This window comes from Choloepus didactylus, chromosome 5 (genome assembly GCF_015220235.1).
Source record: "Choloepus didactylus isolate mChoDid1 chromosome 5, mChoDid1.pri, whole genome shotgun sequence".
NCBI lineage: Eukaryota > Metazoa > Chordata > Mammalia > Pilosa > Megalonychidae > Choloepus > Choloepus didactylus.
Genome location: NC_051311.1, coordinates 61,773,451 through 61,798,713, shown reverse-complemented (window position 1 = coordinate 61,798,713; position 25,263 = coordinate 61,773,451). Strand labels below are relative to the sequence as shown.

The following is a 25,263-nucleotide window of genomic DNA, read 5'->3' as shown; positions in this document are numbered from 1 at the left end:
CTTTGAGGTGCAGAAACTTCTAAGCTTGAGGAGTTCCCATTTATCTATTTTTTCTTTTGTTGCTTGTGCTTTGGGTGTAAAGTCTAGGAAGTGGCCGCCTAATACAAGGTCTTGAAGATGTTTTCCTACATTATCTTCTAGGAGTTTTATGGTACTTTCTTTTATATTGAGATCTTTGGTCCATTTTGAGTTAATTTTTGTGTAGGGGGTGAGGTAGGGGTCCTCTTTCATTCTTTTGGATATGGATATCCAGCTCTCCTGGCCCCATTTGTTGAAAAGACCATTATGACTCAGTTCAGTGACTTTGGGGGCCTTATCAAAGATCAGTCGGCCATAGATCTGAGGGTCTATCTCTGAATTCTCAATTCGATTCCATTGATCTATATGTCTATCTTTGTGCCAGTACCATGCTGTTTTGGCAACTGTGGCTTTATAATAAGCTTCAAAGTCAGGGAGTGTAAGTCCTCCCACTTCGTTTTTCTTTTTTAGAGTGTCTTTAGCAATTCGAGGCATCTTCCCTTTCCAAATAAATTTGATAACTAGCTTTTCCAAGTCTGCAAAGTAGGTTGTTGGAATTTTGATTGGGATTGCATTGAATCTGTAGATGAGTTTGGGTAGAATTGACATCTTAATGACATTTAGTCTTCCTATCCATGAACATGGAATATTTTTCCATCTTTTAAGGTCCCCTTCTATTTCTTTTAGTAGAGTTATGTAGTTTTCTTTGTATAGGTCTTTTACATCTTTGGTTAAGTTTTTTCCTAGGTACTTGATTTTTTTAGTTGCTATTGAAAATGGTATCTTTTTCTTGAGTGTCTCTTCAGTTAGTTCATTCCTAGCATATAGAACATTACTGACTTACGTGCATTAATCTTGTATCCCGCTACTTTGCTAAATTTGTTTATTAGCTCTAGTAGCTGTATCGTCGATTTCTCAGGGTTTTCTAGATATAAGATCATATCATCTGCAAACAATGATAGTTTTACTTCTTCTTTTCCAATTTGGATGCCTTTTCTTTGTCTTGCCGGATTGCCCTGGCTAGCACTTCCAGCACAATGTTGAATAACAGTGATGACAGCGGGCATCCTTGTCTTGTTCCTGATCTTAGAGGGAAGGCTTTCAGTCTCTCACCGTTGAGTACTATGCTGGCTGTGGGTTTTTCATATATGCTCTTTATCATGTTGAGGAAGTTTCCTTCAATTCCTACCTTTTGAAGTGTTTTTATCAAAAACGGATGTTGGATTTTGTCAAATGCTTTTTCAGCATCTATTGAGATGATCAATTGATTTTTTCCCTTTTGACTTGTTAATGTGTTGTAATACATTGATTGATTTTCTTATGTTGAACCATCCTTGCATGCCTGGAATGAACCCCACTTGGTCATGGTGTATGATTTTTTTAATGTGTCTTTGGATTCGATTTGCAAGTATTTTGTTGAGGATTTTTGCATCTATATTCATTAGGGAGATTGGCCGGCAGTTTTCCTTTTTTGTAGCATCTTTGCCTGGTTTTGGTATTAGATTGATGTTAGCTTCATAAAATGAGTTAGGTAGTGTTCCATTTTCTTCAATGTTTTGAAAGAGTTTGAGTAAGACTGGTGTCAGTTCTTTCTGGAAAGTTTGGTAGAATTCCCCTGTGAAGCCATCTGGCCCTGGGCATTTATTTGTGGGAAGATTTTTGATGACTCATTGGATCTCTTTGCTTGTGATGGGTTGGTTGAGGTCTTCTATTTCTTCTCTGGTCAGTCTAGGTTGTTCATATATTTCCAGGAAATTGTCCATTTCTGCTACATTATCCAGTTTGTTGCCATACAGTTGTTCATAATATCCTCTTATAATTTTTTTAATTTCTTCAGGATCCGCAGTTATGTCACCTTTTTCATTCATTATTTTGTTTATATGGGTCTTCTCTCTTTTTGATTTTGTCAGTGTAGCTAGGGGCTTGTCAATCTTGTTGATCTTCTCAAAGAACCAACTTTTGGTGATATTTATCCTCTCTATTGTTTTTTTTGTTCTCTATGTCATTTATTTCTGCTTTAATCCTTGTTATTTCTTTTCTTCTACTTGGTTTAGGATTGGTTTGCTGTTCATTTTCTAGCTTCTTCAGTTGATCCATTAGTTCTTTGATTTTGGCTCTTTCTTCCTTTTTAATATATGCGTTTAGTGCTATAAATTTCCCCCTCAGCACTGCTTTTGCTGCATCCCATAGGTTTTGGTATGTTGTGTTCTCATTTTCATTCGTCTCTATATATTTAGCAATTTCTCTTGCTATTTCTTCTTTAACCCACTGATTGTTTAGGAGTGTGTTGTTTAACCTCCAAGTATTTGTGAATTTTCTAAGTCTCTGATGGTTATTGAATTCTAATTGTATTCCATTGTGGTCAGAGAATGTGCTTTGAATAATTTCAATCTTTTTAAATTTATTGAGGCTTGTTTTATGTCCCAGCATATGATCTATTCTGGAGAAAGTTCCGTGAGCACTAGAAAAGTATGTGTATCCTGGTGATTTGGGATGTAATGTCCTGTAGATGTCTGTTAAATCTAATTCATTTATCAGATTGTTTAGGTTTTCAATTTCCTTATTGGTCTTCTGTCTGGTTGATCTATCTATAGGAGAGAGTGATGTGTTGAAGTCTCCCACAATTATTGTGGAAACATCAATTGCTTCCTTTAGTTTTGCCAAAGTTTCTCTCATGTATTTTGTGGCACCTTGATTGGGTGCATAGACATTTACGATTGTTATTTCTTCTTGCTGAATTGCCCCTTTTATTAGTATGTAGTGGCCTTCTTTGTCTCTCAAAACATCCCTGCATTTGAAGTCTATTTTATCTGAGATTAATATTGCTACACCTGCTTTCTTTTGGCTGTAGCTTGCATGAAATATTTTTTTCCATCCTTTCACTTTCAGTTTCTTTGTGTCCCTGTGTCTAAGATGAGTCTCTTGTATGCAACATATTGATGGTTCATTTTTTTTGATCCATTCTGCGAATCTATATCTTTTAATTGGGGAGTTTAATCCATTTACATTCAACGTTATAACCGTGAAGGCATTTCTTGAATCAGCCATCTTATCCTTTGGTTTATGTTTGTCATATTTTTCCCCTCTGTCTATTAATATCCTTTATTGTACCCATACCAAATCTCTTTAGTACTGAACCTTTCTCCAAGTCTCTCTGTCCTTTCTTTGTTTCTCTGTCTGTAGGGCTCCCTTGAGTATCTCCAGTAGGGCAGGTCTCTTGTTAGCAAATTCTCTCAGCATTTGTTTGTCTGTGAAAAATTTAAGCTCTCCCTCAAATCTGAAGGAGAGCTTTGCTGGATAAAGTATTCTTGGCTGGAAATTTTTCTCACTCAGAATTTTAAATATATCGTGCCACTGCCTTCTCGCCTCCATGGTGGCTGCTGAGTAGTCACTACTTAGTCTTATGCTGTTTCCTTTGTATGTGGTGAAGTGCTTTTCTCTTGCTGCTTTCAGAACTTGCTCCTTCTCTTCTGTGTTTGACAGTGTGATCAGTATATGTCTCGGAGTGGGTTTATTTGGATTTATTCTATTTGGAGTTCGCTGAGCATTTATGATTTGTGTATTTATATTGTTTAGAAGATTTGGGAAGTTTTCCCCAACAATTTCTTTGAATACTCTTCCTAGACCTTTACCCTTTTCTTCCCCTTCTGGGACACCAATGAGTCTTATATTCGGACGTTTCATATTATCTATCATATCCCTGAGGTCCATTTTGATTTTTTCAATTTTTTTCCCCATTCTTTCTTTTATGCTTTCATTTTCCATTCTGTCATCTTCCAGGTCACTGATTCGCTGTTCAACTTCCTCTAGTATTGTACTATGAGTGTCCAGAATCTTTTTAATTTGGTCAACAGTTTCTTTAATTTCCATAAGATCATCCATTTTTTTATTTAGTCTTGCAATGTCTTCTTTATGCTCTTCTTGATTTCCTTTGTATCCCGTACTATGGTCTCATTGTTCATCTTTAGTTCTTTGAGTAGCTGCTCTAGGTGCTGTGTCTCTTCTGATCTTTTAATTTGGGTGCTTGGGCTTGGGTTATCCATATCGTCTGGTTTTTTCATATGCTTTATAATTTTCTGTTGTTTTTGGCCTCGTGGCATTTGTTGAACTTGATAGGGTTCTTTTAGGATTTGTAGACCAATTGAAGTCCTTATCTCTAATTTATCAGATCTACAGCTTCGTGGAGTACACTTTCTCTAACTAACCAGCAGGTGGCGTCCACGAGCCACCTGTTCTCCACAAGCCAGTTCTCCCCTGCTTAGCCTTTTTGGTGAGTGGGGGAGTGAGTCTTGTGGGGTCCAATCGGTGTACCAAGCTTGCGTGTGTAGTTGGTGTTGCCTGCCCTGTATATGGGGCGTGTTTCTGGGCAGTCAGGGAGGGGGGGTGGCCCTAACAATCAAATCTCCCTGGTGATCCTAGAGTTTTAAAGCTGCTGCAATAGTCTAATCCTTCAGTTCAGTCCTGCCACAGTTTGTCTCTGCCACTGACCCACAAGTCATTGGTATTGACGTATGGCTCCTGAGACTTGCAAGTGGGCCCCTCTTCCAGGCTGTGCACCCCGGGTCCTCTGTTGAGGGATGACTGTGCTATGTCACAGGTGAGTGCCGTTCCCCCAGGGCAGTTCTGGGCTGCTGTGCTGTGTAGGGAGGCTCCCAGTCTGTTCAAATGATGGCTGAATGGGGCTTTGTTAATTCACACTGATCCACCTTCCCAACTCTGGGACAATCAGCTGAGGTTGTAGGGAAGGCTAATGTTCACGCCCAGTTTTGTGGTGTGTGCCTGTTATTTGAAGCACTTCCGTCACACTGGGTTGTCTGGGGCAGCTCTGGGCTATGGGGCTGGCGATGGGCAGGAGTGTTTCCTGTCCACCAGGATGGTGGCTGTGAGCGGACACCCCCCTTTTCTTGGGAAGTTGTGGTGTTTAGTGAATTTTCTCAGCCACTGGATTATTGCATTTTGTCTCAGAGCTCTCTTAGTTCTGCTCTTGACTTGACCTGCCCAAATTGCAAGTCTTTGAAGCTTTCTGTATTGGGCTTCTTAGAGTAATTGTTTTAGAAAAAGAAAAAAGGATTAAAAAAAAAAAAAAGGGCCCTCCTCAGAGATCTAATGGGTTATTGAAATGCTAAGAGACAAAGCAACCAGGGCCATTAAGGAAAGGTCCACAGGGCAGAGAGATCAGCTTTTCTTTGGGATTTGCATATGCGCCTCAGGGCCTGAGCTCTGCCCTTCCCCTTTGTATGTTCACCAAAACTCCAAAAATCCTCCGCTTTTATTTTGGAGTTTTTTGTGTTTTTTTTTTCTATGCCTGTCTCCTCTCTGCTGGGCTGGCTGCTCTCAGATTCTCTGGTGTCTGGTCTCAGTCTATCTATGGTTGGAGTTTGGATCAGTAGAATGAGTTTCCGATAAGGGCTGCCACTGCAGTTCTCCCTTCTCCTTCCCGGAGCTGACAGCCCCTCCTCCCACGGGACTGAGCCTGGCAGGGAGGGGCGCGGGTCCCCTGGCCGCAAAAACTTACAGATTTCGCTGATCTCAGCAGTTCGACATTTTCATGAGTGTTGTATGAAGTATGCCCAAAGTCAGATTCCTCTGTGGTGTCCAGTCCATGCAGTTCCTGGCTTTCTACCTACTTTCCTGGAGGAGTAACTAAAACATACAGCTCACCAGTCCGCCATCTTGCCCCGCCTCCCCACATTGACTTTTAAACACTTTGAATTTTAAGCAATGAAGTACACCTTGGTCTTTCCAAAAGCTAGTATAAAACTAGTTTGGGGGACTTCCACTTCCACAAGGATTGAGTATGCATACTTTCCCTGTTTCTCCAGCTAAGTACAACTAAAAACCCTGGACAATCACAGAATGGGAGAAAATATGTGCAAATCATATTTCTGATATGGGTCTAGTATCCAGAATATATACAACTCAACAATAAAAATATGTAGACAACCTAGAAGCATCAACAGGTGCAAACAAAAAAGCCTTCACAAAAGCTTGCACTCTCTCATCAAAGGACCAGGAAAGCGGCAGCCTAGCAAGACAGTTGGAGCCTACACTTCTACCCTCATGAGGCTGTGATGAGGTACCTCAATCCCCTCTCCAGGGGTGGTTTCACCGAAGGCCTAGTGGAGAGCCAGGATTTTCATCCCTGCTGTCTGGTAATGGTGCCACACCTCTGCAGTATTAGTGCAGATCACGTGTGAAGCCAGAACTTCCACTCTGCCTAGCAGTAATGAGGAGACAACCCCCCTCCCCAAAGTCTGCAATAAAGGCCACGGACTTGTATCTCCACCTGGCAGTAACAAGGTGGCACTCCTGCCTCCTCTCCCTACCAGAGTGGTGTCATAGGAAGCCAGCTAAAACAGAAGTCTAAATAAGGCCCAGAGTCTCATAACAAACTATGAAAACAGCCAGACTTCAATCACTCATCGTTTCAAGAATGAGGACTATCTTAAACTAAATGAAAAAAGATAATTAATTGGTGTTAATACTGAGATGATAAAAATATTAGAATTACCTGAAAGAGATTTTAAAGCAGGCATCATAAAAATGCTTCAACAAGCAGTTACAAACATACTTGAAATAAATTAAACACACACACACACAGAAAACCTCAGCAAAGAACTAAAAAGTGTCAGCAAATAGAAGATATAAAGAAGAATCAAATGGAAATTTTATAACTGAAAATTACATTAACCTAATAAAAAGCTCAGTGGATATGTTCAACAATAGAACGGATAGGACAGAGGATAGAATCAGTAAATTGTAAGGTAGAACAATAGAAATTATCCAATAAGAGAAAATACATTGAAAATAGACTGAAAAAAAAAAAAAAATGGACAGAGCCTCAGGAACCTGTGGGACTTGAACAGAAGATCTAATATTCATGTCATCAAAGTCCAAGGGAAGAAATATGGTGGGACTGAAAAAGTGCTCAAAGAAATAATGCTGACAACTTCCCAAATGTGGCATGAGACATAAATCTACAGATTCTAGAACCCATGTGAACTCCAAATATGATAAACTTAAAGAAATCCACACCAAAACACTTCATATTTAAACTTCTGAAAAGTAAAGACAAAAAAATCTTGAAAAAAGACAGAGAAAAATGATGCCTTGTCTATAGGGGCAAAATCATTCAAATGATAGATTTCTCATCAAAAATCATGGAGGCCAGAAGGGAATGACACATATTTTTCAAGTGCTGAGAGTAAAGAATTGTCAACCTGGAATCCCATACCTAGAGAAAATATCTTTCAATAATGAAGGGAAATTAAGACATTCAGAGATGAAGGAAAACTAAGAGAACTGGTCTCCAATAGACCTACCCCAAAAGAATGCCTCAAAGAAGTTCTCTAATCAGAAAGGAAATGATAAAAGAAAGAACCTTGTGTATTGTTAAGGCCTAAAATTTCTTGTGCTGCCTTGACATCTTTGAACCTCATAGGGTCCCAAAAGCCTAACTGTGAGTTCCCCTGTTCTTGCCAGATATGCCCCCCCCACCCAGTAGGAAAGGATCTTCATCCAGCTAGTTCCCCTTTCAGTTGGACCAGCTGCACTCCACCCTTCTCTCAACCTGATGGCTTTCACCTCCCTGCCAGTCCACAGAATTATTCAAACAAGCCAATCAAATCCTCCTATGGAAACTAGCAAGAACCTCATCTTCTTGTTGCTACAAAGCCTGCTTCCCACAGCCCTTGCTGTTCACTCTGCTCCCAAGTGTAACCCCCACCTGGACCTACATGACAGGTGGTATTCTCCTTTCCTGGGCTTTAGTATACACGACAAATAGACTGCTGCTAAAATCAACTGTTCAGAGTTGGGTGTTGTATGTTTGGCCATCCCCAAATCCTAGGGTGGGACTCCTTCCCTTGCAAACAGGTTGAAAAGGATGTGAACAAAACACCAAGAAAGAAACACCACCGTAAACAAAAGTATGGGTAAATACAATACACCTTCTTTCTCCTCTTTAGTTTTCTAAATTATGTTTGATAGTTGAGGGAGAAGTTATAAAACTGATGTGGTTTTAAATGTATGTAGAGAAAATATTTAAGATAATTATATTATAAATAGGGGAAAGCAAAGGAACAGAGAGGGCAGTAAGGTAGCTATACTTTACTTGATCTGGTGAAATGATAACACCGGTTGACTGTAATAAATTATATGTATATACTGTTGTACCTAGAGCAACCACTGAAAAAGCCATACAAAGAGAAACACTCAAAAGCACTATAAATAAATCAAAATGGAATTCTAAAAATAGTTCTAGTAACCCATAGGAAGGCAGGCAAAAGAAGACAGAAATGAAAACAGACAGAAGAGAAACAAAAAATAAAATGTCAGACTTAAGGCTTAGCATATCAATAACTACATTAAATAAATACAAATGGTTTAAATATACCAATTAGAAGGCAGAGATTGACACATTGGATTTAAAAACCTGACCCAAATGTATGCCATCTACAAGAACCTTAAACATAATTATAAACTGAGGTTGAAAATAAAAGGATGAAAAAAGGAATAGCATGCAAGCATTAATCAAAGGAAAGCTGGAGCGGCTATATCAATACCAGATAGACTTCAGTGCAAAGGAAATTACAAGTCAGAGCTGAACATTACATAATGATAAAAGGGTCAATTCACCAAGTAGACAGCAATCCTAAATGTGTATGCATCAAACAACAGAGCTGTAAAATATGTGAAGCAAAAACTGATAGAACTGAAAGGAGAAATAGCCAAATACATAATTATAATTGGAGACAATAACACCCCCCTCTCAAGAATTGACAGAAAAACTAAATAGAAAAATTAGCAAGGCTATAGACAAACTCAATATCATTATCAACTAAACTGGAATTCATCAACATTTATAGAATGCTCTACTCAGCAACAACAGAATATAATTCTTTTCAAGTGCTTGTGGAAAATATACCAAGGTAGATCATATCCTGGGCAATAACACAAACCTCAACAAATTTTTAAAAATTGAAATCATACAGTGCATTCTCTAGTTACAATGGAAACAAATGCAATAACAAAAAAATACCAAAAAAATCTCTAAATGCTTAGAAACTAAACAACACACTCCTAAATAATCCATAAGTCAAAGAGGAAGTCTCAAGGGAAATTAAAAAAAAATACATTGAATTGAATGAAAATGAAAAATACAACATATCAAAATTTGTGGGATACAGCTAACACAGTGCCAAGAGAGAAATGTACAGCACTATCCGTACACATTTAAAAAGAAAAAAAATCTCAAATCAATAATCTAAGCTTCTACCTCAAGAACCCAGAAAGAGAAGGGCAAAATAAACCCGAAGCAAGCAGAGGGAAGGAAATAATAATGATAGGAGCAGAAATTACTGAAATTGAAAACAGAAAAACAATAGAGAAAATTGATAAAACCAAGTGCTGGCTCTTGGAAAAGATAAACAATAAACAATAAAACTGACAAACTTCTAACAAGTCTGACAGACAAAAAGAGAAGACACTACCAAAATCAGAAATAAAACTGGGGATGTCGCTACAGACCCTATAGTCATCAGAAGGACAGTAAGAGAACACTAAAAACACCAGTACACACAGGAATTTGACAACTTAGAATAACCATGCCAATTCTTCAAAATACATAAACTACAACAAATCCCCCAATATGAAGCAGATCATTTGAGTTGCCCTATAACTATAGAGAAAATTGAATTCAAAATTTAAAAACTCAGAAATTTCCTGGCTCAGATGGTTTCACTGGAATAGTATTCTAGCCAACGTTTAAAGAATTTATACCAATTCTATACAGAAAATAGAAGAGGAGAGATCATTTCCCACCTCTTTTCATGAAGCTAGTATTACTTTGATACTAGACAAGACAGTACAAAAAAAAATTACAGGGTATATTCTTCATAATGCAAATTCCTTAACAAAATGTAATCAAATATAATTCACAACCTCTAAAAAGGCCACAACGAAGTAGGATTTATTCCAGAGATGCAAAACTGATTCAATAATTATGAATCAATCAATGCAATCCACCATATTAACAGAATAAGGGAGGAAAAAACCACATGATCATATTAATTGATTAAGAAAAAGCATTTAACAGAATTCAACAGGCATTCAGGACAGAAACTCTCAGAAGAATAGTAACAGAAGGTAACTTCCTCAACCTGATAATGAATATCAGGCTATCATTATACTTAATGGTGAAAGACTGACCACTTTCCCCCTAAGATTGGGAACAAAGCAAGGATGTCTACCCTCCCTTCTTACTTGACATAGCGCTGAGAGTTCTAGTCAGTCCAACAAGGCAATACAAGAAAATAAAAGGCATACCAATTGGAAAGGAGGAAATAAAATTTTTCCTGTGTCTGCATGACATGACTGTCTATATAGAAAATCTAAAAGATAATCTACCAAAAAACTCCTGTACCCAATAAATGAGTTAAGAAAGATGATAGGATACAAGATGAACGTAAAAAAAAAATTGTATTTCTTTGTACTAGCAATGAATACATGAACACCAAAATGAAAAATACAATGCCATTTAAAATTGCTAAAAAAAAATGAAAAGGTATAAATCTAACAAAAATACATATAGGAATGTGCATGCTGAAAACTACCCAATGCTGATGAAAGAAATCAGAGAACTAAATAAAAGGAGAAACACACCACATTCACGGATTGGGAGACACAACATAGTAAAGTTGTCAGGGGTTAGATTTAATACAACTCCTATCAAAATCCCAGCAATAATTTTTCGTAAATAGAAAAAAAATTATTCTAAAAGTTACTTGGAAAGGCAAAGGCACTATAATAGCTAAAACAATTTTGAAAAAAAATAAACTGGGAGGAATCAATCTCCCCGATTTCAAATACTGATTTACCATATAGCTAACGTATGGTATTGAGAGAGACATATAGATCCATGGAACAGAATATAGAACCTAGAAACAGACTCACACAAATATGACCAATTGATTTTTTTTAAAGGCACCAACACAATTCAGTGGAATTATTAACTCAACCTTTTTAAGAGATGGTGCTGGAACTATTGGACAGCCATATGCAAAAAAAAAAAAAAAAAATAATAATCATCATCATCATCATCTTGACCTAAGTCTCACACCTTATACAAAAATTACCTCAAAACATTTCATGGACTTAATTGTAAAATGCAAAAATATAAAACTTTCATAAGAAGTAGAAAATCTTTGAGATCTACAGCTAGGCAAAGAGTTCTTAGACTTGATAATAAAGGCATGATCCATAAAAGGAAAAACTGCTAAACTGGACTTCATCAAAATTTAAAACTGTTTTTCTTCAAATGAGCCTGTTTAGATAATTTTTAAAAAAGCCAAGCTACAGACTGGGAGAAAATATTTGCAAACCACATAACCAACAAAGGACTAGTATCTAGAATATAGAAAGAACTCTCAAAACTCAACAGTAGACACACAAACAAGTCAATTATAACACAGGCAAAAGACATGAGTGGACATTTCACCAAAGAAGATAGACAAATGGCAAAAAAGCACATGAAAAGATGTTTAATATCATTAGCCATTAGTGAAATGCAAATTAAAACTATAATGATAAACCACTGAACATCTACCAGAATGGCTAAGATTAAAAAAACTGACAACACAAAATACTGGCAAAGGTGTGGGGAAACACACACTGCTAGGGGAATATAAAATGTTACAGCCACTCTGGAAAATAGTTCAGGGGTTTCTTGAAAACCTACATATAGAACTACCATTTACAGCATTGCACTCCTAGGCATTTATCCCAGAGAAGCAAAAACTTATGCTCACACAAAAACCAGTATACAAATGTTTACCACAGCTTTATTCATAATAGCCTCACACTGAAATAACCCAGGTGTCCTCCAAGGAGTGAATGGTTAAACAAACCATGCTACATCCATAGCATGGAATATTGCTCAGCAATAGAAAGAAATACTGATGCATGCTACAACCTGGTTGAATCTCCAGACAATTCTGCTGAGTGAAAAAATCCAATCCAAAAGGTTTCATACAGTATAATTCCATTTATATAAGCATTTGTGAAATGACAAAATTATAGAAATGTAGAATAGATTAGTGATTGCCAAGGGTCAAGGAGGGGGTGAGGATGGGAAGTGGGGGTGGCTATAAAAGGGGAACATTCTTGTGTGAATGGAAATGTCCTATATCTTGAATGTGTCAGTGTCAATATCCTGGTTGTGATACTGCAGTACAGTTTTAGATGTTACCATTGGGGGAAACTGGGTAAAGAGTACATGGAATCTATAATTTCCTACAATTGCATGTGACTCTACAATTACCTCGAAATAAAAAGTTTAACTCACAATCAAAAAAACTAGTTTAAAAATCTCAAGATAAAATAGGATATTGGTATTTACTATGTATTCCAAAAAACAGATATAAGTTTTCAATTAAAAAAAAAATTGAAATTATTTACAGGCACTATAATTGAGTCAAATTTTGGTTATGAAATGAAGATCTGAAGAGAAAGAAAGGATTTTCGTTCTCAAATCCCAATCCAATTTCCAGGAGGGAAAACAAACAAACTATTAAGGTACAGACAAAACTATATATCTGAAATAAGCCTAAGCTTTTAAAATAAAACAAATTTTAATTTTAAGAAGGTATGAAGGTTCCAAAAGAAATTTCATCCTTTCCAGTACTCGTTAAAATGATCTCTGGAGTCCTCAGAGAAAAGATGGCATTTTTCATGTAGGTGCTTACCTCACAGAATAGCTTATTCCAGAAGGGTGGATCACAGTTGCAATTCGGGGCAAGACATGTAGAGATGGAGAAGTTGAGGTATTTGTGGTAGAAGAAATAAGGCTGGGGGGAAACACAGGGGCAGCCAGGCCTCAGAGACTGTATACTGGATTGGCACCAGAGCTCTAGCACTGGCTTCCTCATCTGCATACAAACCCTAGTTCCAGCTCCTTTATTGAACTTCAAGTAAATCACATAATCTCTGTGCCATAATTTCCTCCTTTTCTAAAACTGGGATAATATTTTTCACCTGCCCGTCAAAAGGGTATTTTCGGGGATAAATATCTGTATGGCATGGAAGTGTTTGAAGAAAATGTACCAAGAAATAGCATCTGCTAATGTGGTTCATTAAAAACCATTAGTTTAAGTCTATTTTGTATGAGGAAATGTGCATACTGGAAGATAATGATTTTGAAGGACGGATGGAGAAAGGGGAACAAAATGAATGAGAAGTCAATATCCAGGTTTACTTTCTTAGTTGTCTTGTATTGAAGCTACTGGTGAAAATTCAGTATGGTTAAGGGTTACAGTACCATAATCCACTAGCAAAACCATTTAAATCACATGGGTTTCCACAGCATACTTTAAAAGGTTGAAAAAACTAAATAAACAACCAAACCTCACAAGTCTGGATATCGAGGAAGGTCAGGGAAGTTATCTTTATTGGGTGACACTGAAAAATGTTTAGAGCACGGAAAAAAGCAGTAATGCACCTTTAAATGTCATTTTACCTGAAATACAGCACTAATTTAATTTTGTCTCGTATTTTAGTTCCTCACGCAAGTCCATCTCCCTCCACTTGAATCTAAGGTCTTTGATTGCAAGAACCAAGATTCACACTCATCTTTATACCTTCCACAGTCCATAATTTTCCCTGTAGTTGGCACTATGCAAATATTAAATTGAACAAACGTGCACATATATAATCCGTAACTGCTAGTTCAAAGGAATATATTTAATATGTTCCAAAGCAGAGGTTGGTCTCCTGACACTAATTTAGCCTCCATCCTGCATATTACTGAACAAAGTTTTCAATTTATATTATTTCTTACCCTTCATATTCCACAAATTCCTTATTTGTGGCAAGGAATAATCTAAATTATGTGAACCCAAAGTTTTACTGATAGTCTGAAAAACAGCTTTAAAAGAGAAGTCTTAAGTCCAGAAAGACATCAGGCAAGATAGTGAGAAACTTTTAGATGTGATTTATACCAAGTATGGCAGGCTGCCTTGTTAATAGTTGGCTACTAAATTAAAAAAAAAAAGAGGTCCAAGTTTCTAATCTTTACTCACCAGTGTCCAGTCTTGACTTGACATGCTGATATCTTGGGTTCTGTGGTATCCTTTTGGTGAGATACTAAAAAATAAGAAAATTCACACTTAATGGGGTAATGTAAGCATAAGGGTGGCAAATTTGGGTAAGAGCCAGATACTTAAAAAATAGAACAAATGCTACAATTTCATAGAATATACAGATGGAAGGAGCTTTAGTGGTCTAACGAGCCCTTTAACATAGGCTCTTCCCTGTAACATATCTACAGGTAAAGGTGGTAATCCTGTCACTGTCAAAAAACTTCTGTATTTTGGCAAAATATTTTCATAGCATTGTGATAACTGAAAAAGGGTCTTAAAAATTTTTTTCTTACATTGAGCCACAGTGTCCCTGTAGCTTTCATCCAGTCCACTGTCCTAATGCAGAATAAATCACCCCCCCACTTCCTTAAGAAATTCGTTAAACTAGTCTGCAGCTATTTTGTCCCTCTTTTAAACTTTACTGTTTGTATGATGGTTTCTAGGCAATCTCCTTTGGACGACCATGACCGTTAGGTTATTTTGTCAGCCTCTCCCCCGGAAAATGGCCTGCGAAATGCAGACCTCAACCCAGCGCTCCAGATGCTGCCCCGGCAGGCCTCTCCCGCTGCCCCGGATGCTGCGGCTCCCGGGAGCCACTGAGAAGGCGTCTGCTCTCAGGTCTGCTTAGGGTCATCGTGGGCTCGGGGTAAGTTTACGGTCAGGGAGCAAGCCTATGCCAGGTCTACCCTGTCCTGTCCTCTGCTAGGTAACTCTTTGAATCCAAGCACAAGACATTTACACAAACTAAGTTTCAGAGGCATCTGCAAAAGCCATTAAGTGAGGGGAGACCAATGAACAAAGACATTACAAAATAAAACAGACTTTTTTGCTCAGGCTTTTTTCCAGCCTACAGGTATGAAGATTGTATGTTCAGGAATGGGTAGCTGTGGAATAAGAAATTATAACTGGGAGGCGGGGCAAGATGGCAGACTGGTGAGCTGTATGTTTTAGTTACTCCTCCAGGAAAGTAGGTAAAAAGCCAGGAACTGCGTGGACTGGACACCACAGAGCAATCTGTCTTTGGGCATACTTCATACAACACTCATGAAAACGTGGAACTGCTGAGATCAGCGAAATCTGTAAGTTTTTGCGGCCAGGGGACCCGCGCCCCTCCCTGCCAGGCTCAGTCCCGGGGGAGGAGGGGCTGTCAGCTCCAGGAAGGAGAAGGGAGAATTGCAGTGGCTGCTCATATCAGAAACTCATTCTACTGATTCAAACTCCAACCATAGATAGACTGAGGCCAGACACCAGGGACTCTGAGAGCAGCCAGCCCAGCAGAGAGGAGACAGGCATAGAAAAAAAACAACACGAAAAACTCCAAAATAAAAGCAGAGGATTTTTGGAGTTCTGGTGAACACAGAAAGGGGAAGGGCGGAGATCAGGCCTTGAGGCGCATATGCAAATCCCGAAGCAAGGCTGATCTCTCTGCCCTGGGCACCTTTCCTTAATGGCCCTGGTTGCTTTGTCTATTAGCATTTCAATAACCCATTAGATCTCTGAGGAGGGCCGTTTTTTTTTTTTTTTTTTTAAATCCTTTTTGCTTTTTCTAAAACAATTACTCTAAGAAGCTCAATACAGAAAGCTTCAAAGAATTGAAATTTGGGCACGTCAAGTCAAGAGCAGAACTAAGAGAGCTCTGAGACAAAAGGCAATAATCCAGTGGCTGAGAAAATTCACTAAACAACACAACTTCCCAAGAAAAGGGGGGTGTCCGCTCACAGCCACCATCCTGGTGGACAGGAAACACTCCTGCCCATCGCCAGCCCCATAGCCCAGAGCTGCCCCAGACAACCCAGTGTGACGGAAGTGCTTCAAATAACAGGCACACACCACAAAACTGGGCGTGGACATTAGCCTTCCCTGCAACCTCAGCTGAATGTCCCAGAGCTGGGAAGGGGGAGCAGTGTGAATTAACAGAGCCCCATTCAGCCATCATTTGAGCAGACTGGGAGCCTCCCAACACAGCCCAGCAGCCCAGAACTGCCCTGGGGGGACGGCACTCACCTGTGACATAGCACAGTCATCCCTCAACAGAGGACCCGGGGTGCACAGCCTGGAAGAGGGGCCCACTTGCAAGTCTCAGGAGCCATACGCCAATACCAAAGACTTGTGGGTCAGTGGCAGAGACAAACTGTGGCAGGACTGAACTGAAGGATTAGACTATTGCAGTAGCTTTAAAACTCTAGGATCATCAGGGAGATTTGATTGCTAGGGCCACCCCCCCTCCCCGACTGCCCAGAAACACGCCCCACATACAGGGCAGGCAACACCAACTACACACGCAAGCTTGGGACACCAATTGGGCCCCACAAGACTCACTCCCCCACTCACCAAAAAGGCTAAGCAGGGGAGATCTGGCTTGTGGAGAACAGGTGGCTCGTGGACGCCACCTGCTGGTTAGTTAGAGAAAGTGTACTCCACGAAGCTGTAGATCTGATAAATTAGAGATAAGGACTTCAACTGGTCTACAAACCCTAAAAGAACCCTATCAAGGTCAGCAAATGCCACGAGGCCAAAAACAACAGAAAATTATAAAGCATATGAAAAAACCAGACAATATGGATAACCCAAGCCCAAGCACCCAAATCAAAAGACCAGAAGAGACACACCTAGAGCAGCTACTCAAAGAACTAAAGATGAACAATGAGACCCTAGTACGGGATATGAAGGAAATCAAGAAGACCCTAGAAGAGCATAAAGAAGACATTGCAAGACTAAATAAAAAAATGGATGATCTTATGGAAATTAAAGAAACTGTTGACCAAATTAAAAAGATTCTGGACACTCATAGCACAAGACTAGAGGAAGTTGAACAACGAATCAGTGACCTGGAAGATGACAGAATGGAAAATGAAAGCATAAAAGAAAGAATGGGGAAAAAAATTGAAAAACTCGAAATGGACCTCAGGGATATGATAGATAATATGAAACGTCCGAATATAAGACTCATTGGTGTCCCAGAAGGGGAAGAAAAGGGTAAAGGTCTAGGAAGAGTATTCAAAGAAATTGTTGGGGAAAACTTCCCAAATCTTCTAAACAACATAAATACACAAATCATAAATGCTCAGCGAACTCCAAATAGAATAAATCCAAAAAAACCCACTCCGAGACATATACTGATCACACTGTCAAACATAGAAGAGAAGGAGCAAGTTCTGAAAGCAGCAAGAGAAAAGCAATTCACCACATACAAAGGAAACAGCATAAGACTAAGTAGTGACTACTCAGCAGCCACCATGGAGGCGAGAAGGCAGTGGCACGATATATTTAAAATTCTGAGTGAGAGGAATTTCCAGCCAAGAATACTTTATCCAGCAAAGCTCTCCTTCAAATTTGAGGGAGAGCTTAAATTTTTCACAGACAAAGAAATGCTGAGAGAATTTGCTAACAAGAGACCTGCCCTACTAGAGATACTAAAGGGAGCCCTACAGACAGAGAAACAAAGACAGGACAGAGAGACTTGGAGAAAGGTTCAGTACTAAAGAGATTCGGTACGGGTACAATAAAGGATATTAATAGAGAGAGGGAAAAATATGGCAAACATAATCCAAAGGATAAGATGGCCGATTCAAGAAATGCCTTCACGGTTTTAACGTTGAATGTAAATGGATTAAACTCCCCAATTAAAAGATATAGATTCGCAGAATGGATCAAAAAAAATGAACCATCAATATGTTGCATACAAGAGACTCATCTTAGACACAGGGACACAAAGAAACTGAAAGTGAAAGGATGGAAAAAAATATTTCATGCAAGCTACAGCCAAAAGAAAGCAGGTGTAGCAATATTAATCTCAGATAAAATAGACTTCAAATGCAGGGATGTTTTGAGAGACAAAGAAGGCCACTACATACTAATAAAAGGGGCAATTCAGCAAGAAGAAATAACAATCGTAAATGTCTATGCACCCAATCAAGGTGCCACAAAATACATGAGAGAAACATTGGCAAAACTAAAGGAAGCAATTGATGTTTCCACAATAATTGTGGGAGACTTCAACACATCACTCTCTCCTATAGATAGATCAACCAGACAGAAGACCAATAAGGAAATTGAAAACCTAAACAATCTGATAAATGAATTAGATTTAACAGACATCTACAGGACATTACATCCCAAATCACCAGGATACACATACTTTTCTAGTGCTCACGGAACTTTCTCCAGAATAGATCATATGCTGGGACATAAAACAAACCTCAATAAATTTAAAAAGATTGAAATTATTCAAAGCACATTCTCTGACCACAATGGAATACAATTAGAAGTCAATAACCATCAGAGACTTAGAAAATTCACAAATACCTGGAGGTTAAACAACACACTCCTAAACAATCAGTGGGTTAAAGAAGAAATAGCAAGAGAAATTGCTAAATATATAGAGACGAATGAAAATGAGAACACAACATACCAAAACCTATGGGATGCAGCAAAAGCAGTGCTAAGGGGGAAATTTATAGCACTAAACGCATATATTAAAAAGGAAGAAAGAGCCAAAATCAAAGAACTAATGGATCAACTGAAGAAGCTAGAAAATGAACAGCAAACCAATCCTAAACCAAGTAGAAGAAAAGAAATAACAAGGATTAAAGCAGAAATAAATGACATAGAGAACAAAAAAACAATAGAAAGGATAAATATCACCAAAAGTTGGTTCTTTGAGAAGATCAACAAGATTGACAAGCCCCTAGCTAGACTGACAAAATCAAAAAGAGAGAAGACCCATATAAACAAAATAATGAATGAAAAAGGTGACATAACTGCAGATCCTGAAGAAATTAAAAAAATTATAAGAGGATATTATGAACAACTGTATGGCAACAAACTGGATAATGTAGAAGAAATGGACAATTTCCTGGAAACATATGAACAACCTAGACTGACCAGAGAAGAAATAGAAGACCTCAACCAACCCATCACAAGCAAAGAGATCCAATCAGTCATCAAAAATCTTCCCACAAATAAATGCCCAGGGCCAGATGGCTTCACAGGGGAATTCTACCAAACTTTCCAGAAAGAACTGACACCAATCTTACTCAAACTCTTTCAAAACATTGAAAAAAATGGAACACTACCTAACTCATTTTATGAACCTAACATCAATCTAATACCAAAACCAGGCAAAGATGCTACAAAAAAGGAAAACTACCGGCCAATCTCCCTAATGAATATAGATGCAAAAATCCTCAACAAAATACTTGCAATTCGAATCCAAAGACACATTAAAAAAATCATACACCATGACCAAGTGGGGTTCATTCCAGGCATGCAAGGATGGTTCAACATAAGAAAAACAATCAATGTATTACAACACATTAAAAACTCGAAAGGGAAAAATCAATTGATCATCTCAATAGATGCTGAAAAAGCATTTGACAAAATCCAACATCCGTTTTTGATAAAAACACTTCAAAAGGTAGGAATTGAAGGAAACTTCCTCAACATGATAAAGAGCATATATGAAAAACCCACAGCCAGCATAGTACTCAATGGTGAGAGACTGAAAGCCTTCCCTCTAAGATCAGGAACAAGACAAGGATGCCCGCTGTCACCACTGTTATTCAACATTGTGCTGGAAGTGCTAGCCAGGGCAATCCGGCAAGACAAAGAAATAAAAGGCATCCAAATTGGAAAAGAAGAAGTAAAACTGTCATTGTTTGCAGATGATATGATCTTATATCTAGAAAACCCTGAGAAATCAACGATACACCTACTAGAGCTAATAAACAAATTTAGCAAAGTAGCGGGATACAAGATTAATGCACATAAGTCAGTAATGTTTCTATATGCTAGAAATGAACAAACTGAAGAGACACTCAAGAAAAAGATACCATTTTCAATAGCAACTAAAAAAATCAAGTACCTAGGAATCAACTTAACCAAAGATGTAAAAGACCTATACAAAGAAAACTACATAACTCTACTAAAAGAAATAGAAGGGGACCTTAAAAGATGGAAAAATATTCCATGTTCATGGATAGGAAGGCTAAATGTCATTAAGATGTCAATTCTACCCAAACTCATCTACAGATTCAATGCAATCCCAATCAAAATTCCAACAACCTACTTTGCAGACTTGGAAAAGCTAGTTATCAAATTTATTTGGAAAGGGAAGATGCCTCGAATTGCTAAAGACACTCTAAAAAAGAAAAACGAAGTGGGAGGACTTACACTCCCTGACTTTGAAGCTTATTATAAAGCCACAGTTGCCAAAACAGCATGGTACTGGCACAAAGATAGACATATAGATCAATGGAATCGAATTGAGAATTCAGAGATAGACCCTCAGATCTATGGCCGACTGATCTTTGATAAGGCCCCCAAAGTCACCGAACTGAGCCATAATGGTCTTTTCAACAAATGGGGCTGGGAGAGTTGGATATCCATATCCAAAAGAATGAAAGAGGACCCCTACCTCACCCCCTACACAAAAATTAACTCAAAATGGACCAAAGATCTCAATATAAAAGAAAGTACCATAAAACTCCTAGAAGATAATGTAGGAAAACATCTTCAAGACCTTGTATTAGGAGGCCACTTCCTAGACTTTACACCCAAAGCACAAGCAACAAAAGAGAAAATAGATAAATGGGAACTCCTCAAGCTTAGAAGTTTCTGCACCTCAAAGGAATTTCTCAAAAAGGTAAAGAGGCAGCCAACTCAATGGGAAAAAATTTTTGGAAACCATGTATCTGACAAAAGACTGATATCTTGCATATACAAAGAAATCCTACAACTCAATGACAATAGTACAGACAGCCCAATTATAAAATGGGCAAAAGATATGAAAAGACAGTTCTCTGAAGAGGAAATACAAATGGCCAAGAAACACATGAAAAAATGTTCAGCTTCACTAGCTATTAGAGAGATGCAAATTAAGACCACAATGAGATACCATCTAACACCGGTTAGAATGGCTGCCATTAAACAAACAGGAAACTACAAATGCTGGAGGGGATGTGGAGAAATTGGAACTCTTATTCATTGTTGGTGGGACTGTATAATGGTTCAGCCACTCTGGAAGTCAGTCTGGCAGTTCCTTAGAAAACTAGAGATAGAGCTACCATTCGATCCAGCGATTGCACTTCTCGGGATATACCCGGAAGATCGGAAAGCAGTGACACGAACAGATATCTGCACGCCAATGTTCATAGCAGCATTATTCACAATTGCCAAGAGATGGAAACAACCCAAATGTCCTTCAACAGACGAGTGGATAAATAAAATGTGGTATATACACACGATGGAATACTACGCGGCAGTAAGAAGGAACAATCTGGTGAAACATATGACAACATGGATGAACCTTGAAGACATAATGCTGAGCGAAATAAGCCAGGCACAAAAAGAGAAATATTATATGCTACCACTAATGTGAACTTTGAAAAATGTAAAACAAATGGTTTATAATGTAGAATGTAGGGGAACTAGCAGTAGAGAGCAATTAAGGAAGGGGGAACAATAATCCAAGAAGAACAGATAAGCTATTTAACGTTCTGGGGATGCCCAGAAATGACTATGGTCTGTTAATTTCTGATGGATGTAGTAGGAACAAGTTCACTGAAATGTTGCTATATTATATAACTTTCTTGGGGTAAAGTAGGAACATGTTGGAAGTTAAGCAGTTATCTTAGGTTAGTTGTCTTTTTCTTACTCCCTTGCTATGGTCTCTTTGAAATGTTCTTTTATTGTATGTTTGTTTTCTTTTTAACTTTTTTTTTCATACAGTTGATTTGAAAAAAGAAGGGAAAGTTAAAAAAAAAAAAAGAAAGAAAGAAAAAAGACAAACAAGGAAAAAAAAAAAAAAAAAAGATGTAGTGCCCCCTTGAGGAGCCTGTGGAGAATGCAGGGGTATTCGCCTACCCCACCTCCATGGTTGCTAACATGACCACAGACATAGGGGACTGGTGGTTTGATGGGTTGAGCCCTCTACCATAAGTTTTACCCTTGGGAAGACGGTTGCTGCAAAGGAGAGGCTAGGCCTCCCTGTATTTGTGCCTAAGAGTCTCCTCCTGAATGCCTCTTTGTTGCTCAGATGTGGCCCTCTCTCTCTGGCTAAGCCAACTTGAAAGGTGAAATCACTGCCCTCCCCCCTACGTGGGATCAGACACCCAGGGAAGTGAATCTCCCTGGCAACGTGGAATATGACTCCCGGGGAGGAATGTAGACCCGGCATCGTGGGATGGAGAACATCTTCTTGACCAAAAGGGGGATGTGAAAGGAAATGAAATAAGCTTCAGTGGCAGAGAGATTCCAAAACGAGCCGAGAGATCACTCTGGTGGGCACTCTTACGCACACTTTAGACAACCTTTTTTAGGTTCTAAAGAATTGGGGTAGCTGGTGGTGGATACCTGAAACTATTAAACTACAACCCAGAACCCATGAATCTCGAAGACAGTTGTATAAAAATATAGCTTATGGGGGGTGACAGTGGGATTGGGAATGCCATAAGGACCAAACTCCACTTTGTCTAGTTTATGGATCAATGTGTAGAAAAGTAGGGGAAGCAAACAAACAGACAAAGGTACCTAGTGTTCTTTTTTGCTTCAATTGCTCTTTTTCACTCTAATTATTATTCTTGTTATTTTTGTGTGTGTGCTAATGAAGGTGTCAGGGATTGATTTAGGTGATGAATGTACAACTATGTAATGGTACTGTAAACAATCGAAAGTACAATTTGTTTTGTATGACTGTGTGGTATGTGAATATATCTCAATAAAATGATGATTAAAAAAAAAAAAAAAAAAAAAAAAAAAAAAAAAAAAAAAAAAGAAATTATAACTGGGTAAAATCTTCCAGCATCATCTTCTACTACTCTCCCACACGCTTCCTTGTGAAAGCCCCCAGGATTGTCCCCTGATGTGCCACACTCATTCAGGTCTCCAGTCCTGGCAAATGTCTGCCTTGAATGCCTTTCCCCAAGTTGTCCTTGGGCAAAACTTTACTTCCTCTGGAAAGCTGTCCTAGGTCGAATTAGGCACTTTGTTCCCTCGACTCCCAGAGTACTGACACCCTCTACAATTGTTTACACCTCTGTCTTACTCTCGAGTCTAGGATCTCTTTGAAGGCAGGACAATAACTCACTCAGATTTGTATTATCCCAGGACCTAGCACAGGGTATGTACTTTTAAGTATACAATCCATATATGAATATATAGACTGATTATCTTATTATTGTAACTACCTAGTTCCTTAGAGAAGAACATTGAACTTCAGCTATATCACTTGCCCTTGAAAACACAACTACAGTATGGCTTTGGAAGGATTAAAACATCGTTTATATATAAAAAACCTTTGCAAATGACCCTCAAAGTATGAAAATTATATAGGGTACTTCAGTGCCTTATAAAATATCTTTTGGCCAGAGTTTTGGATTTCAGAGACCATGAAGAATTTTTTAAAACTGGGGGCACTTACAAAGAGTTATTAACTGTTGATTTTGCCAAGTAAGGACATAAAAAACAAAAACAAAATCTCACAACTGCCACCTATTATTCTAATACCAAAAAAGTAAAAAAGAATAAAAACAGCACAGAAGGACAATCCTTTTTATTGAATAAATTTAGTGTTATTTAAACAAAAAAATAAACAACTCCTGATATTGTTAGTACTTTTTACTTCACCCAGGTAAGTGAAAACTTCATCATGAATGCTTAGCATTGGTTCTCAGATGTGTGTTTGGGATCGCTGAGCTATTTCATCCTTAGAGGAAGATTGGAAAGCTCCGTTCTCCATCTATCAGTAACCTGCTATCTATAAGAGAAAGTGACTATGACTCCAATTCCAACTCTTTCCCTGGAAGAAGATGGAAAAGATCCTGAAGTGCAAGATGGAAAATATTCCTACTGAAACATAATGGTGAAACAAAACAAATTAGAAAAGCAAACAAAACCAGGAAAACCATGTGCCTGGTAAATTGAATTAAGTAAAGCTACTATGAGGCTACATTTATCTTAGGCCAAGGAATTTTTTTTTTCTTTTGCACTCTGAATTTGTATCAGTTCTATACTCTATTTCCTGTTTTTACTTTTGTTTTGTTTTTCCCACTAGTTTCCTAGCAAAGCTTCTTTTGAGAAATTCCAGGCTAGTCTCTGCTGAACCAAGGGGATTTGTCCATAAGCCAAAATAGCTGAGAAGTGAGGGTGTCTCTGGAGACCAGGTGTGGTGGCAGCAGAATGATGAGGGGAGAGAGTGTGGACAGCTGCAGCCGCTGAGCCCCACCCCACCCCCGTTTTTCCCTTACACAAGACTGATGAGAAATCCATATGCTGCAGTAGAAAAATGTACTCTTTCTTTTCCATGTTCCTATTTCAGTCCAATTTCTTGTTCCTGGTTTTCTAGCACAACCACAACATAAAACCATTTTGCTCCACTGTAATCCATGCACTATAGATTTTATGGAAATGCCATCTTTTTTTTTCTTTAAAATCCTTGCTTTTGGGGTGACTGTTCCTTGACCTACTAACCAACTGGCTTTCTTTCAATTACATAAACAGGATGGAATGGTGGAAAGTGAAAGAGCTGAGAAAAGAAGCTGTTTCAAGGAGGACTATTCATTCATTCAACAAAGACTTATTGAGCACCAACTGCTCATTCTGTCGACATTTACTGAGTGCCTACTAGGAGTAAGCCACTGTGCTGCGGAGACAGATGTAAAAGAAAACCAAACCAAAACAAAACATAGTCCTTGCCATCCAGCCCTGAATGCTGGGAAGAAAGATGAGTGAAGAAACAGATGCCATACTGCATGGTGAACAAGGAGAGGGAAGCTGGGGGTGAACAGAAGCATGTAAAATTGGCACCTAATCCACACTCAAAGAGTAAAAATTGTTTCCTGAGGGGTGAGCTCTAAACTGAATTCTGAGGGATGAGGGAGTCAGTCAAGCTAAAGGAATGGTGGGTGGGAGCTGTAGGGTTCCTAGCAGAGGGAAAAATATGGGCAAAGCATGGAGACTAGAGAGTATGGATAGTTTCAAGAAACCTAAAAGTAACCAGTAAGCTTGGAAGATAGGGGTATGAGGCCAAAAGGGGTGAAAATAAGGCTGGAGAGGCAGGCAAGGGCAGAGTATAAAGGGCTTTGTGTCCATGCTAAAAAACTTATTATGCTGT

At 38.5% G+C, this 25,263-nt stretch overlaps 1 protein-coding gene across 1 annotated transcript in view; it reads right to left on the bottom strand.

The window, feature by feature from the left end:
• CEP41 (centrosomal protein 41) overlaps positions 1-25,263 on the bottom strand; it is a 60,083-nt gene that overhangs the window by 23,423 nt on the left and 11,397 nt on the right. The window contains exon 2 of the mRNA XM_037836149.1: positions 14,094-14,157. Within this exon, the coding sequence (XP_037692077.1) occupies positions 14,094-14,157 (64 nt within the window). The remainder of the gene's footprint in view (positions 1-14,093; positions 14,158-25,263) is intronic.